A 17,797-nucleotide genomic window follows, 5' to 3' on the forward strand; every position below is an offset into this window, starting at 1 on the left:
ACGTCATCATATCGGGTACGTTATCCTTTCCACTCCGTTACACAATGTTGTGTTTGATGATCTGAATTCCACACAGCTCATTAATGTGGTTGGGAAACGGACCGGACCGGACCCACCAGCCAGCCCCGCAGTAAAGATCGCTGGTCAACATCACTTGGAGCTTCCATATGACCTCATACAATATACTTGTAGTAAGACCAAAACGGGATCGTCATCGAGCCTACTTCATGTTTGGGTACAGATGTATGCTGTCGGAGTTTAAAGCCACATCCGTGGATTTTTGCCATGACAATGTTTGATTTGTGCATTGACGCATTGTCCTGATGGACGAGCACATCTTTTCTCAGCTTCCCCCGTCTCCTTGTCTTAATTAGTGCAAAAGTGCAGCATAAAATGCTCCATTTATTGTCTGGCCTTTTGGATGACAGTCCGCCAGGATGACAGCCTCGGAACACGGCGGTAATAACCTTACCCGCTGATGGGACAGTCTGTGCCATCTTTGGCGTTGGTGATGGCAAGTGTTTTCGCCGTTTTGATTGTTGTTTGAACTCAGGTTCAACAATAGTCACACATCGTTGCAAGAACCATTAAGTATCAGCTTCCAACAGAACTAGTTTATCGCAAACCATGTTCTGTCTGTTGCGTTTTTTGATCAGATGTAAGAAGCTCTGCGACCCAACATGCTGATACCTTCTTCATTGACAAAGTTTCTGGGATAATGGAAAGAATTCTCTCGTGGGGAAAAATCTACTGAATCAGCAATATGAAGTTCAGTCATTCGCCGGTCGGTCATCTCCTTATCGTGGATTCTCTGGAGCAGTTCTGGTGTTGCTGACGTCTCAGGCCGTCTCCCAGGGTCCCCCTGTCCGTCTCTAGCTCTTTACAGGGGCATGGTATGGTCATCCTTCTCTCGTGATAGCGATAGTGGCTTTTGGTGTTAAACGCTTTTTCTGAAAGTACTTGATCACTGCGCGTTCCTCAACTTTGTCCATGTCCCAAAGGTCACAAACCCTGCTTATTTTACTGACATGGCCAAATTGACATGACTAATTGGCTCAATTGGCTCTGTGACATCATGTAATGTCCTCAACAAAGCATTCACTAGTACAAGTCCCTCTTTGTGAGGCTCAGAACCTATCATTCAACCCTTGTATGATAACACAGTTTCCACATATCAGCTTGTGTTCAGAAAACCTGGCAATATCTCTGACTGTATTTAAAGCAGAACATGCTATTGAATGCAATGTCGTTGGCAGATAGTTATTGTGACTTTTTGTGGCAATCTGAACGTAACCTGTAGCCTTCTATTTCAGCTAAAGCGCCTTATCAGACAAACACGAGGTAGTGAAAGAAAATATACTCCTCATTCTACGGATAACCCAAACAGACTTTTGACCAGCAGAGTTCCTCCCGACACGAAACATGACTAGCTTTTTATAGAAACTTCGAGAAGACATATAATTGGTTACGGTATGTGCTAAAACTGCAACGTTCAAACTTGTTATTCAAAAGCTGGGTTCTAATTGCCGAGCGCGTGTCCCCCGTAGAACCAACCCATCGATCGGGAGTGGAGGCTGGTGAAGCCGGGCAGGCAGCGTGGTCTGTGATACAGCGACTTCGTCTCCATCATGATGCCTTGTGTCCGTGGCCGCCGCTGTCAGCAAACGATGTGGTCGCTGTCCCTGTGATTAACGTGATTTCGCTCATTGATCAACATGTGCCAGTGAAATCTGATGACAATGACATGGCACGTTTCCATGGTGATTGTGACAAATCTCGGCACGTGGAGGCGAGTGGCACGAGATGTACGTGGAATAGTCGAGATGATCACAAGTAAGATGGCGGGAAAAGTGCCCCACTGACAAGCCGCTGGTAGTACTGCTGCTGCCACAGCGATGGCGTCGGCTGGCTCGGCGTCCGTGGATCTTAACCTGGAACACTCGGAACTTGTGTTTTATTCCGGGGATCGGATGAGAGGGGCTCTCGTAATGCAGCTAGCGACACCGCTCACAATTGCAGGTCAGTCATAAAGGGCGTGCCCAATATGGCCGCACTCAGTAATCTTTATATAGCAAATGTTCTGTCTTGTAAAGTTTTCATCCTCTTGTCTCAAGCAAAGACTATTGCAAACTGAAACAGCATCATGAGCCAGTGCAGGACATAGCGTTGTGCTTGGTCGTGAGGTCGCGGCCTGCAGCACGGGTACTCCCTATAATGTGATCGATGAGATCGTGTACTGTGCGATATAAACGTGCTCAGAACAATGGAAGGTCAAACGTGGTCAACCGCAGGATATATGTTAGCTTTGTCACAATAACAAAACCGCTATGAAATATTTAGAGAGATTGCTGGTGTGGGTTGTATGAGCGTGCGATGCTGCGCGGCCCTCGAATCAATATGGGCGTGATAGAGACTCAGCCCAGAGACTACACTGCTAACATAAGATATCGATGTGCTTCTGCCAGCAATTGTGGATATTTCCAACAGGGTTAACCACACGTGTGAAACAGTTGACAACTATTTGCTTATTGATTTAGTTAAATGTATCATTGTTACGTATGACGATGTTGACACATATTTCAACTTATATTCGTTTCTGTTCACACGACACAATTATTGGTGTTTGTTCTTCAGTCTCTAATATGATATTTGTTGTTCTAAGAACCCAAAGGCTACTGGTATCATTGAGACCAGTAGAAGAACGTAGAAGTCGTAGAACCATGGTGTCACGGAGGGTGTTGTTGTCATTTGGTGTTGTAGTATTCCTTCAGACATTACTCCCGCTTTGTTACATGTGTGTCTGAATAAATCCTCCTCGATGTGGCGAGTGGTCATCAACAAACCCACCCACACCCTTTCGGATTCCTGGAGCCTCCCGGGAACGTCTTCCTGGCTGGTGGGTGACGGTTATGACAGTGCAAACGTCTTCAAAAAACGATCTGTAATTCATACAAACCAATTTACCAATATACTTCATCTCATATTATTGAGAGAAAGCAACTGCCTGGAACTGAACGATTGTAGAATGGTTGTGAACTAAATCCATGGTGACATTGACCCTCAACAGAACGGTTGCTAGGGGTACAACAGGGCATGCGCACAGCGAACACCTGGTGTCACTATGTTGACCGAATGAATCTAGAATGCCCATGAATTTGTTCACAGATTCCATATTTTCTTATTGTTTTAAAACATGACCGTGAGTGGGAATAGTAAAAATGTAATAAGCTTATAATACCCACTCACGCACCAGTCACCTTCGTCCACATTCACGGCTTTTAAATGTCCTGTGTCGGAGTTGCTCATCCGCTAGCAGCTTGGATTCCATACGTATTTTGTCGGAGCTGCTCATCCACCAGCAGCTTGGATTCCATACGTCCTGTGTCGGAGCTGCTCATCCACCAGCAGCTTGGATTCCATACGTATTTTGTCGGAGCTGCTCATCCGCTAGCAGCTTGGATTCCATACGTATTTTGTCGGAGTTGCTCATCCACCCGCAGCTTGGATTCCATACGTCCTGTGTCGGAGCTGCTCATCCGCTAGCAGCTTGGATTCCATACGTATTGTGTCGGAGTTGCTCATCCACCCGCAGCTTGGATTCCATACGTCCTGTGTCGGAGCTGCTCATCCGCTAGCAGCTTGGATTCCATACGTCCTGTGTCGGAGTTGCTCATCCACCAGCAGCTTGGATTCCATATGTCCTGTGTCGGAGCTGCTCATCCGCTAGCAGCTTGGATTCCATACGTATTGTGTAGGAGTTGCTCATCCACCAGCAGCTTGGATTCCATACGTATTGTGTCGGAGTTGCTCATCCACCAGCAGCTTGGATTCTATACGTATTTTGTCGGAGCTGCTCATCCACCAGCAGCTTGGATTCTATACGTATTGTGTCGGAGTTGCTCATCCACCAGCAGCTTGGATTCCATACGTCGGAGCTGCGCCTTTTGCTTAGACGTTTTGGACATTATTTGGATTTATGAAACCGTTTCTTTCCAGGGTGTAGAAGGCTTAAAATTACGCTGGCTAAGGCGGCTGTCCTCTCAATGGATTTCTGAGTTTAAGACTTTTGACATCCAACGCGTGTGTGTAGGAGTGTGTGCACGCAGGTCGCCAACAACTGGCCGGATCAACACAGCGTGGGGCAGGTTACGCTCAACTTTCGGGAACACCTGGTTTCATCACTCTTTGATAGTGTTTCATTAACACATGCCCTTGATGTAGACGAAATCGTACAGTCGACGCGATCAATCGAGATGTCAATACAAATATTGTGAGAGGATATAGGCAGAAATGAATACAACTGCGTCTGCGTTTGTACTGCAGGCGTGAGAGGATATAGACAGATGTGTATACAATTGTGTCTGTGTTTGTACTGAAGGCGATGTGAGAGGATATAGACAGATAGGAATACAATGATGTGCGTGTTTGTACTGCAGCGAGAGGATAAAGGCCGATATGAATACAATTGTGTCTGTGTTTGTACTGCAGCGAGAGGATATAGGCCGATATGAATACAATGTTGTCAGTCTTTGTACTACAGGTGTGACGGTATATAGGCCGATATGAATACAATGTTGTCAGTCTTTGTACTGCAGGAGTGAGAGGATATAGGCCGATATGAATACAATGTTGTCTGTTTTTATACTGCAGCTGTGAGAGGATATAGGCCGATATGAATACAATTGTGTCTGTGTTTGTACTGCAGCGGGAGGATATTGGCCGATATGAATACAATGTTGTCAGTCTTTGTACTGCAGGAGTGAGAGGATATAGGCCGATATGAATACAATTGTGTCTGTGTTTGTACTGCAGCGAGAGGATATAGGCCGATATGAATACAATGTTGTCAGTCTTTGTACTGCAGGAGTGAGAGGATATAGGCCGATATGAATACAATTGTGTCAGTCTTTGTACTGCAGGAGTGAGAGGATATAGGCCGATATGAATACAATGTTGTCTGTGTTTATACTGCAGCTGTGAGAGGATATAGGCCGATATGAATACAATGTTGTCAGTCTTTGTAATACAGGTGTGAGGGGATTTGGCCGATATGAATACAATGCTGTCTGTGTTTGTACTGCAGAAGGGAGAGGATATAGACAGATGTGTATACAATTGTGTCTGTGTTTGTACTGAAGGTGACGTGAGAGGATATAGGCCGATGTGAATACAATGTTGTCTGTGTTTGTATTCAGGAGTGAGAGGATATAGACAGATATGAATACAATGTTTTCAGTCTTTGTACTACAGGTGTGAGAGGATATAGACAGATATGAATACAATGTTGTCAGTCTTTGTACTGCAGGAGTGAGAGGATATAGACAGATATGAATACAATGTTGTCAGTCTTTGTACTGCAGGGGTGAGAGGATATAGACAGATATGAATACAATGTTGTCAGTCTTTGTACTGCAGGAGTGAGAGGATATAGACAGATATGAATACAATGTTGTCAGTCTTTGTACTGCAGGAGAGAGAGGATATAGGCCGATATGAATACAATGTTGTCTGTGTTTGTACTGCAGCTGTGAGAGGATATAGACAGATATGAATACAATGTTTTCAGTCTTTGTACTACAGGTGTGAGAGGATATCGACAGATATGAATACAATGTTTTCAGTCTTTGTACTACAGGTGTGAGAGGATATAGGCCGATATGAATACAATGTTGAATGTCTTTGTACTACAGTGAGAGGATATAGACATATATGAATACAACGGTGTCTGTGTTTGTACTGCAGTGAGAGGATATAGACAGATATGAATACAACGGTGTCTGTGTTTGTACTGCAGGAGAGAGACGATATAGACGGATCTGAATACGCGAGTGAAACGAAAAGTGTACGTTTAACCCTTTTCCTTGAAAACAGAATATGAAACCAGTAAAATAACAATTAGCTTTCAACTTATCCCTGATTTACAGTGAACAACACCAATGGGACGTCAACACACTTCTGTATTTTTTCAAACAATCAACGATATGTCTTCCTCCAAGCTGTCGATCTCCGTGTCCTCACAGGAGTGGTTTATGGCACCGTCATAATCCTGTCCAGCGCTGAGCCTCACCAGCTCATGAGATAAACTAGCCCTCACGTCGCCCCCACGTCGTCCTCCCCCACAGCCAGTACAAGGAAGGACACTGGGGCCGTTACTGCATCTTTGTCATTCCCAAATAGTCTCCACAACTACCAGTGAACCGTTATTAGTAGACTGACGTATGACAGTGTGAGCCCTATCCGTTTGTCTCGCTACCTGTGTGTAGCTATAAAGGGGCGGAAGCGCGGAATACACTACCGACGTGGAGGAAACAATACCAGGAAATATAACTCTCTCGTCCATCTCGCCAGGATCGCTGTACAGAACATCCTGTTATGTTAGACAGCGTATTTATTCAGATAGGCTCCGCTACGTATCGCCATGACCATATTAATCATGTACTAATGCACCGTGGCACACCGCGAGTGCATATAGTTATTTTCATATCGTTTGATTTCTCAACTTCCGAGAATATCATTTTGTATATGGTCAGTGTTTTCTGATGGAGTTTACCCGAAAGTTTGTGTTTGGGCTTTGTACGTTTTCCCAAACAATGGAATTGTTGCTATGTCGCAAATTTCTCTTTAAATTTAATCTTTAATAGATGCCAGTGTCTGTCACCGGCAGGACAATACCTTCTGTGCAAATATATATACAGTGCTTGAAAGTGCCACCAGCCACTGTAAGCGCTATGCCGGAATGGCTGCAATCAGTTTATTTCCAACAGCGACATTACCGAAATTAATATTTGTTGACCAGTGTTTGGAAATGTGACCATACTGTACGGCTACGAAAGACGTATGTGTTTTAACATATTTGACAATATCCTCTTTGTAAAATGTATTTGTTAACACTGCACCACACGCGCCAGATGACACTGTATCGCCGGATAATGAGATTTGAACAATGAGAATCCGAGAACAATAAATATTGTCGGATCCGTTTTTACTCAAGTCGTATGAATACTCCATGCCGTACAATGACACCGTTTATGCTACCGGAGGTCAGGGCTCGGTTATTGCCAACAAGGATTCTCTACCACAAGTGCAGCGTGTTAGAGAACGCAGTAGACCTTCCTGTGCTCTGGAGCAGGATGAGGACGATGTTGGCTGGACTGACGAATCAATGTCCGGCTTCGCTGTTATCCATACACCACAGCATGTCACTGCGGTCATAGCACTAGTGCAGCGGAATGTCACTGCGGTCATAGCACTAGTGCAGCGGAATGTCACTGCGGTCATAGCACTAGTGCAGCGGAATGTTACTGCGGTCATATCACTAGTGCAACTTAATGTCATTGTGGTCATAACACTCGTACAAGTTAATGTCACTGCGGTCTTAACACTGGTAAAATTTAATGTCACTGCGACAATAAGAATGGTACAATTGAATGTCACTGCATTCATAACACTGGTACAACGTAACGTCACTGCGGTCAAATCACTGGTACAACTTAACGATCAGCTGTGCTGTAACAAGACAATGATATCGATGTTGAAGTGTATGGCTTGGAGCCAGTCTCTCTCTCTTAAAATGTTGAACACAGCGTGGAGCGCCTAATCAGCAGTGGTGTGACAGTCAGGAGGGATGTGTAGTGGCGCTCACTGACATCAATAAGGCGCGCTAGGGGAGGGAGGGGGGGGGGGGGGGACTGGTTGGTTAGACTTGGAGGACTGGCGGCATGATTAGACTGACTGGCGTTGTGAATGTGTCTCATGATTGTGTCTTGGCCACAAGTTTCATATCAGTTATATAAAGATTGATATATTATACTCGTAATTGACAAATCTTACGATTGTATTATGACCCGTATAGTGACGAAGATGAAACACACTGACTGCAAGTTCATCCTTACAATACGTACATCCTTATTACATCTAAAGTTGAACACCACTCCCAATTATTTGGAGAATTATTATAATTGTAAGGTGTCACAAAATTCACTCATGTTGGAATATCATTATACAATTCGCACGTTGCTTTATCATTGTTGTTTTTCAAAATAATTTATTTTCATTTTTCGGTATTTATGAGGAAGGATAAATCACTGTATATTCACTTTTCTTGCAGGTGTTGAACTTCGATTCCGCGGATCTGCACGTGCGAAATGGCGCGAGCATGTTCACGAAGGCCTCCGACGAACTGAGGTTGAACATGAGAAGGAGGAGATTTACTTTGATGATCGGTTCTGCCTCTGGGGAAAAGGTAGGCGGACAACACTTTACTCGAAGCGTCAAGATCTGATCCCAGTGGAATTGATGCACTGGAGACCAGATTTAGCTTAATCAATGGTTGCCACACGGAGCCTGGTCACGACGAGCTTCAGGCTCGGTTGAGGGTGGCCTGGCTGTCAGTTGTCCTTACCTTCCTGGCAGTCAGTTGTCCTTACCTTCCTGGCTGTCAGTTGTCCTTACCTTCATGGCTGTCAGTTGTCCTGGCCTTCCTTGCTGTCAGTTGTCCATACCTTCCTCGCTGTCAGTTGTCCTTACCTTCCTGGCTGTCAGTTGTCCTTACCTTCCTGGCTGTCAGTTATCCTTACCTTCATAGCTGTCAGTTGTCCTTACCTTCATGGCTGTCAGTTGTCCTTACCTTCCTGGCTGTCAGTTGTCCTTACCTTCCTGGCTGTCAGTTGTCCTGGCCTTCCTGGCTGTCAGTTGTCCTTACCTTCATGGCTGTCAGTTGTCCTTACCTTCCTGGCTGTCAGTTGTCCTGGCCTTCCTGGCTGTCAGTTGTCCTTACCTTCATGGCTGTCAGTTGTCCTTACCTTCCTGGCTGTCAGTTGTCCTGGCCTTCCTGGCTGTCAGTTGTCCTTACCTTCATGGCTGTCAGTTGCCCTTACCTTCCTCGCTGTCAGTTGTCCTTACCTTCCTGTCTGTCAGTTGTCCTTACCTACCTGGCTGTCAGTTGTCCTTACCTACCTCGCTGTCAGTTGTCCTTACCTTCCTGTCTGTCAGTTGTCCTTACCTTCCTGGTTGTCAGTTGTCCTTACCTACCTGGCTGTCAGTTGTCCATACCTCCCTTGCAGTCAGTTGTCCTTACCTACCTCGCTGTCAGTTGTCCATACCTTCCTGGCTGTCGGTTGTCCTTACCTTCCTGACTGTCAGTTGTCCTTACCTTTCTGGCTGTCAGTTGTCCTTACCTTCCTGGCTGTCAGCTGTCCTTACCTTCCTGGCTGTCAGCTGTCCTTACCTTCCTCGCTGTCAGTTGTCCTTACCTACCTGGCTGTCGGTTGTCCTTACTTTCCTCGCTGTCACTTGTCCTTACTTTCCGGTTGTCAGTTGTTCCTCCTTTTTGGCTGTCAGTTGTCCTTATCGTTCTGGCTATTAGTTGTCCTGACCTCCCTGGCTGTCAGTTGTCCTTACTTTCCGGTTGTCAGTTGTCCTGACCTTCCTCGTTGTTAGTTGCCCTGACCTTCCTCGCTGTCAGTTGTCCTTACTTTCCGGTTGTCACTTGTCCCTCCCTTTTGGCGCTGAGTTGTCCTTATCGTTCTGGCTGTTAGTTGTCCTGACCTTCCTCGCTGTCAGTTGTCCTTATCTTCCTGAATTAAAAGACTAACGCAATAAGGAAATCAAACAGACTAAAGTTATATGGAATTGGACTGTCATTGTCTCTCCACTTTCTATAATGGTGTGTCCTTTGTTGCTGGGACCAGTTGTGATGGCACTTGGAGAGATGGAGATTATTTTACATTTTCTTTAAATACAGTTTACCTACTGATTGTTGTTGACTATTTACACCGAGTCACTTAGTTGTCCTGGGTGCTCCCGACATGATGGATTGTTGGTCGTTTACTGGCGTTTGTGTGCTCGTAAATTTGAAATGATAGTTTCAGACTCCCTGAGTTCCTGAAACCAACTACTAAAGACCATCTGGTAATTAAGGCATAACATTTATTTACATATCTCATTTAAGCTTTACATATACAGGCTATCAATAAAAGGAACACGGACACACAGAGCAGAGACTGTTATATGTCTTACTGAAGTCTTCTGAACGTGTTCTCCACGAAAACGGCACTGTGCGGCCAAACACACCCACACAATACACAAAAGTGACAGTCGGAATGTGTTTTCAAATCATGCAACCTCGAAAGCGTTAACACGGGATATTCCGAACGACAGTTACGGCCCGTAAGACTGATTCCGTCAAAATTATCGTCTGTCTCTCGCTTCCGTGGGATAAACATTTGAACGGAGGAGGCGTTGCACAGTATGAGGGAAGCACTGCAATGCAATCGCAACCATAAATTAGACATTCTGGAATGTTTGTTTGTTCAGTTTTCGAGAACTGTGTCAACATAATTTTAAGCATAGTCTGAAATGGAAATCGCCAGGTTGAAACGAATGCTGTAAAGCTCGAGAAAGCTGCTTTCTAATTGGCTGATGTCATTCCAGTGGTCTGTCAAAGTTCGCGAATGTTCGTTCTGTAGTGACCCGTCATGGGATGTCCTCAGATCTTTGTTTAGCGGCAGCGAGAACTTAGATCTGATTTTAATGAGATTGTTGAAAATACGAACTAGAAAGGTAAGGTGAGGTGAAATGGGGCTTAACGTCGCGTCAAAGGTTATTGCACTTATATAGCGAGATATTTGCTCGCGCTCGCGTGTTTGTGTATGCGTGTGTGTGTGTGGTTGTGGCTGTTTGTACTAATGCCGGTTTTATAGCGCTAGCCCTCTGGGATACCATGTCGCAGTTTAACATGACACTCTTACACCACTCAGACACAGCGTACTGACTCCGAGTTGACGAGTCCTTGTTCTAGCCCCATAATGCCGAGCGCCAGACAGGGTAACAACATATTTAACGTCTTTTGTTATGACGCGGCCGAGGATGGAACCCCGGACGCTCTTCCACTAGACCATGTAGGCGGTCAACTGGAAAGGTAGAACCTGAAAGATATAAGTATCTATGACGCGCTTTTTCTGTGGCAATAAGTACGGGGCATGCGGGGGTGCGATGAGGGGGAGTATTGCAGTGTAGTCCGCCTTTAAGGGATTCCGTGCGCGTGACGATGACTCTGACTCGGCTCAGTCTAACGTATCGATGTATCGCATGGATGTTCTCCATGAGGGCGTTATACAGCAGTCTCCGGAGGCTATTCACTGCGCTGTCTTAATGAACTAAGACGCAATCGATATTTCTTGAGTTTGCCAAATATAAGGTCATAGCAACATTGGTATTGAACAATGTTTAAACATTTTATACGCCCACAAAACGTTTGACGCAGGTTATACTAGCTCATTCTCCGAGCTTCAATGCATGGTGTGTGGGATATTGACCTGTCGTGATGGCTGGTTTAATATGGAGCACGGAAGTGTTATTAAAGACTGACTGTTACTCTGTGACGTACACCTACTGATTCATCTGTTGAAGTATGTGTTACTTTGGTTGAACCAGAAATCCATCAACATCCCAGGACACATATGTCAGTTTCATACTCACTAGTTCCACGACAAACGGTTTGTTCAATTCTTAACTTTAGCCAAATTGAGTTACCGTCATACTATATATAGATAAATAAAAACGCCAATATCATAAAGGATTTATATTCTTCACTCTGTCACTGGAATAGTTAAAAGCAAAGTTGAAAGGAACAGAGCCCAAAATAGTGAATGAAGCGGATTGTCACGATTCGAATGAGATCGTCGTTGTGTTCTCCGCATGCGCTGTGTACACAAGCATTAGCTTCCGGTGTCCAACATGTCTGCCAACGTTTACACCATTTCCAGGTCAGAATGACACGATAACTTCGTAATGAACACTTTGGAGGATATCATATAATGGTTCAATATACCTTTTGTATCCGCTTTACGAGATATCATGTTGACGTGATGTTAAGGGATGTAATTAAACAGCAACACTGACTTTACCCATAACTCGCTGTCTGATTTTGTCGATGTGCATATCCAGGTGTCAATGAAAATGATGATTTGTCTGCACCAGCGTCGAACTTTTCTAGTTAGTTTGCTGTGATATTGTCTCTCCTATTTCTTTTATCGAGCAGAATATTGACAGATGTAGCTCGTGAAAGCACGCACCAGAGTCGAATTGAATTTGGGAATCGAACCCAAGTCCTGTCCAGCAGCCCACCAGTGTGGTGTTAGTCACGTGATGTGACGTCACAATACCATGATGCAACACTCCCGACATAAATGACACCTAGGTCGTAGGCCTGTATATCTTGTTCAGTGTACAAAGGCTGAGTCAATCTCACTAGGTGAGGTGAGGTGAGGTGAGGTGAGGTGAGGTGAGGTGAGGTGAGGTGAAATGGGGTTTAACGTCGCGTCCAAGATTATTGCACTTATATAGTGACGTGCATGTACGTGTGGGTGTTTGTGTGGCTGCTTGTACTAGCCCGGACTGATGCCGATTTATAGTGCTGGCTCAATGAGACACCATGCCGCAGTTTAACATGAATACCCCACTCAGACACAGTATACTGACTCCGAGCCGACCAGTCCTTGTTTTAGCCCCTTAATGCCGAGCGCCAGACAGGGTAACAACAAGAACCATGCATCTTTTAACGTCTTTTGGTTATACGCGGCCGGGGATCGAACCCCGGACCTTCAGCTATGCGGGCGGACGCTCTACCACTATACCACAGAAGCGGTCTCAATCTCAATAGACTACAGTGTGAATAGCGTAGCGGGACACTTGACATGCGTTGTATGCATGGATCAGAGGACCGAAAACTTGGGGAGCGTCGTCAAACCATTAAAACAATATTTACTGCAGTTCTACACATTCTGGCACTGGGAGGTAGCACCATGGGTATGCCTGGGTTCGAATCCTCACAATGTTCTATATGGCGTCCAGTGATATATGTTTCATTGCTAAGGATTGGTGTATAATATCATTCCATAACTCACTGGTATGCGCCTGTCGATCTGAACAACCATTCATCCTTGCAGCCCAATTTGCATTACTGTTTTGACAGGGGGCATCAAGAGCTGTGATGATGAGTCACTAAATGCATTCGTTAATGAAAAATATTCATCACGTTGCGAGCTTCCTCGGGCGGGGATAGGGCTGCCCGCGAGGTATGTGATGCAGTGCACGATGACCGGAACAGCCTGTCAGCTCCGACGGTTTGGACACCATCTCAATGCCAGCCTTCATTTCCAGAAAGGTGCTTCTCAGAATCTAGCAGTCTTGGAAACATATTGACATGCTTGTCATATCTCCAGCTGCATTAACCAGGAGTTACAGACAGCTTTGGGTCGCCATTTCCATGTCGGACGTCACTGGCGATTTAAGTAGGAGGACCTATTCTCGCCACTCATATCTGGCTCTCGTTCACATAGAAACCATGCGGCTATATTAAACCTACTCCCTGTGGGCCTGTGACGACAATGTACAGTGTACATGAAAATATGACCAGGGGTTAGAGCCATCATCTGCCAGCCTGGAGGTAACAGCTGAGACAACAGCAGTACGGGTGCTGGCAATAAGGGTGTTTTACAAATGAGATTAAAAATACATGGATACATACGATACATTAACTGCGACATTACAGAGAGGTAACACGGAAATCATCACGGAAAATGCCATCCTGGTCCTTTCACAGTGGCATGATGTTAATGATGGCGTATTGATTTATCTGGCCGTTTGTTATGTCAGGCGTTAAATGAAGAGGGGGTGCCATCATAGGCAGGGTCGTATAACAGACAGAACTCAACCAACAAGGCCGCGTGTACCCTTCTCCGTGCAGTTACAAATAGGAGACACGCCCAACTGTGTGGCCCCAATGCCTGAATCATTGTATTGCCAACACCGAGATTGAGGCTGATCAATGTTTAGGTCACTATTAACCTGGGCAGGGCGTGAACAGGTAACAAGTCAGGTGACGAGAAGCGACGATGGCAGCGGAGAGAAGGGATCATGTTTCATTGATTCCTTGAAATTTTTCTTGGGCTGTTTTAATACCCCTCAAAGTCGCCTTAGGATTTCAACTTATCCTTGGTCAACCAGCGTGGGTAGGACCCGGGAGACTGGGGCGAGGATGCGAGGACATTAATGATTATTAACTGAAGCTTTGACTCTGCACTCCCCAGGGAGTTGAGGCCAGGGTCATAATGCCACGCGCTTTGAGTAGGGCCCTTGTATGGAAGCGACCTAGTATAAAGATTATGCTGATATTAGCTTTACTTCCGTGTACGACTGATATATTTTCCGACCAGGAAATCGGTTATTTCAAGTTTTGTTTAATGATGGTGTGGCCCTGAACTGAATGTGGTATGCTCCAGCGTCTTTGATGATAAATACCAAACATGTACACAAACAAATGGAGCGTTTTAATCTCGTCGCATGGCAAATGTTTGGCAGCACCATGTAGGCAGCATGCAGGATATGTGTATGATACTTGCAGGATGTTTTGTTTGTTTGTTGTTTAACGCCGCACTCAGCAATATTCATAGTATATGACGGCGGTCTGTAAATAATCGAGCCTGGAACAGACAATCCAGTGATTGATATCATGAGCATCGATCCACGCAATTGGGATCGATGACATGCTTCAACCAAGTCAGCGAGTCTGACCACCCGATCCCATTAGTCGCGCACTTTGGATGTAGAAAACAGGAAACAGCTCAACTTTGTTTTTTCAATGTTTGTAATGACAAAGTAGACACCATCAAAATCCCGCACGTGCTCTTTGATCAGTTTATCTGGAATTACTGACATGTTTGTTTTCCTGACAGTATATCGACCTTCTGTCTCAACACAGAGTCGTAGGCGTTGATTCGAGAAGCGGGGATTGGAGAGTGATCTTCCTTCATGGCAACAACCACTGTTTTAACACACAATCAGGTTGTGGGGTTTAATATTTTAGTATTGAATGTTTTATTTTGATAAGTGCCTTCCAGAGTGTGTCTGCAGTACCTAGCACTGTGTGTGCGTGTGTTAAGATGGGTAGTGTGTCCTCAGATTATGCAGTCGCCACCGACATATAGATAGAATATTGCTGAGTGCGGAGTTAAACAACAAACAAGCAGACATACTAAAGTCAAACAGGTTTTTCTCTTGTGTTGGAACCACCAAGTCAACATCTACTTGACGGGAGCCTCGGTAGGAGCTCATTGACCTAGATAGAACAATAGAAAAACAAAAATATAAATTGTTTCTTGTTTTACGCCGCATCATCAATATTAAAGGTATATCACGGACACAAGGCTAGAAATGCCGTTAACGATAATTCGTTACCACGGTCCTGTAAAAAGAAGTTGTTGATGACGCTCTATACGGTGGTGCCTAACCTCGCGCCTCATGCTAATGTATACGCCGGTGCTGTCGTAGTTGCAACGCTCACTCACAGCTCTCATTTAGTCGTGATTGACGCACTGTCTGTGAAGTGGATACATAGTGCGGCGAGGGGAGACGTGAATATATCTGGTCTTTGTTATTAAATGTCGGGTGCAGGCTGTGAATGTTTCTGACGCGAGAGCGACATCTGCGGGCTATATTCGCTGTCCTGCTCTCAGTCACTGCACAGGCGACTGTCTGCAAACAGACAGCACAGGAGTCGTAATGGAAATTCTTTCCAATCTTTGCTTATAGTCATCCATTCCGCGACGATGTCTGTGATGTTATGTCGAACGTTGGCAGAATGAATCTCGTTCATTTCCGGTACACCCCCTACTTATGCCAACAACCAGCTCAGCTTCGATGGGACAGACGGCAATGTGTCTAGGTGTGGGCACGCAATTGTTCCGTCCAACAACGCATCGATCTGTCGTCTGCGGTAGTAAGTGTCCCTGCACGATCCATGCCTGCCGTATTTCTTCAGTGGAAGTGTTGACGCGGTTATATAGGTGTAACATTTCTCAATCAACAGGTTAGAGAATTCACAGCTTCCATGTTGTGGACACAGTGTATTACTTTTAGTCATCATAGAATCTCCGTAGGTATTAAGACAGCCTTGTTGGGTGATCCCAATAACTGTCAGGCCTCGGTTTGGGGAATTAGCTATTGGGAGCGAGCCTTGAAACAAGAGAGAAGAGAGCTGTGAGGTCCTTAGGGTTTATTCAAGCAAGTGTGCTGAGGACCCACACCCAAGGAGTTATATACCCCCACAGCTCTACTCTTATCACATTAACAATTACTTTGAAGTTGTAATTTCGGTCTCTGTTATCTGCCCTGGGCTGTCAAAGTTTACTACACAAAAGCAGGTGGTAATAGAATGGTATCAGTATTGCCTAAGAAGAGTTTATTTTAATTACAGTTTAGGGTGATGGTCAAAACCTGCGCCAGCTGGTAACAAAACATTATCAACAGAACAAGGGCCGGGGCGGACGAACGCGCCGACTTTATCTATGATTACGTAATTTACTGTTCGCGTGAATGAGCTTGCCGAGGAGCAGCCGTCATGGTCGACCAGTGGCGATAAAAACAAGAAATACTGATCTAGCGACTTTCGAATTTTAGAATTTCCTAGTTTAAGTTTATTTTGTTAAAAATATAAAAAGTGTATTGAAATATATGCACTGTAACAATATGGACGATTTCCTAAACCAGATTCTCAATGAGGTTAAAATAATGTAATCAAAGAATGCATTATAGTCGCTATGAATTTGTTGGAAATAGAACAGTTTTTATTTCACGCTAAGCAGTTTGTCTCTGATGTCAGGTTGTTAAAATTGAAATGATTTCAAACGTTCTTGATATTGATATTCCTTCATCTTTGAAATCTGTCTTGAACTTTACCGAAAACCATAATTATTGCCTCCACACACCAGATGATAGTGTTCACGAAGGCCACCCTGATCGATATCCAACTGTACATCTGTGGATTCCCGCGTGGAGGTTTCCACCACAGTTTGTCATGCTATGGAACCATATTTCCAATACTATCGGTAGCAGCGTTTCTCGGGGGAACCACTGTTGGTCTGACGCATGTAACCCCTGTCTTCAGGCAAACAGGCTTTGACCTTATCACGGCTTTGTATTCGTGCGCCAATCAGTCTAAATTCGTCCCCGTAACCATCCAAATGCAAACCCTGTTGCGCGAGTGACTGTTTGTGTGGTGGCGTTCTATTCGTGTTCAAAAGCTGCTATCTTAGTTCGGCGAATGCTTTGTGAGCTTTGGTGAGATAGAAAGGATTCTCGTGATCATTACTAAAACTTTTGTTTCAGAATATGATGGAGTTCAGTGTCAGCGTATTGGAAATGCCCTTATCTTTAAAGTGGCGAGGGGCGGTGGGGTAGTCAAGTGGTTAAAGTGTTCGCTCGTCACGCCGAAGATCCGGGTTCGATTCCCACATGGGTACAATGTGCGAAGCCCATTTCTGGTGTCCCCCGCCGTAATATTGCTGAAATATTGCTAGAAGCGGCGTAGAACAATACTCACTACAACCGTGGCGACAAACACTCGCATCGCTAGGCTGTGTAAAAGAAGAACTCCTGTAGGGTGCCGTCCTGGGCACATGATGTCCTGAATACAAGGATGGAGACCATGGGACATACCTGTAACAGGGCGCACCTGTAGCTGATACATCAGGGGACACCTGTAGCTGACATCAGGGCACACCTGTAGCTGATACATCAGGGGACACCTGTGTCTTACATTAGGGCACACCTGTATCTTACATTAGGGCACACCTGTATCTGATATCGGGGCACACCTGTATCTGACATCAGGGCACACCTGTATCTGACATCGGGGCACACCTGTATCTGACATCGGGGCACACCTGTATCTGACATCAGGGTACACCTGTATCTGACATCAGGGCACACCCGTATCTGACATCGTGGCACACCTGTA

The 17,797-nt window shown here is 45.1% G+C and overlaps 1 protein-coding gene across 2 annotated transcripts in view; it reads left to right on the top strand.

Annotated features, from left to right (window-relative positions):
• Nucleotides 1-1,636: 1,636 nt before the first annotated feature.
• The window catches only part of LOC139458727 (arrestin domain-containing protein 2-like), a 36,315-nt gene continuing 20,154 nt past the window's right edge, over nucleotides 1,637-17,797 (top strand). For both annotated transcript variants that reach the window (XM_071240137.1, XM_071240142.1), the window contains exons 1-2: nucleotides 1,637-2,019; nucleotides 8,108-8,242. In XM_071240137.1, coding sequence (XP_071096238.1) covers nucleotides 1,896-2,019; nucleotides 8,108-8,242 — 259 coding nt within the window. In that variant the 5' untranslated portion in view covers nucleotides 1,637-1,895. The remainder of the gene's footprint in view (nucleotides 2,020-8,107; nucleotides 8,243-17,797) is intronic.

The sequence above is a fragment of the Haliotis cracherodii genome, unplaced genomic scaffold (assembly GCF_022045235.1).
Source record: "Haliotis cracherodii isolate W230 unplaced genomic scaffold, xgHalCrac1.p SCAF_1, whole genome shotgun sequence".
In the NCBI taxonomy this organism is placed as follows: domain Eukaryota; kingdom Metazoa; phylum Mollusca; class Gastropoda; order Lepetellida; family Haliotidae; genus Haliotis; species Haliotis cracherodii.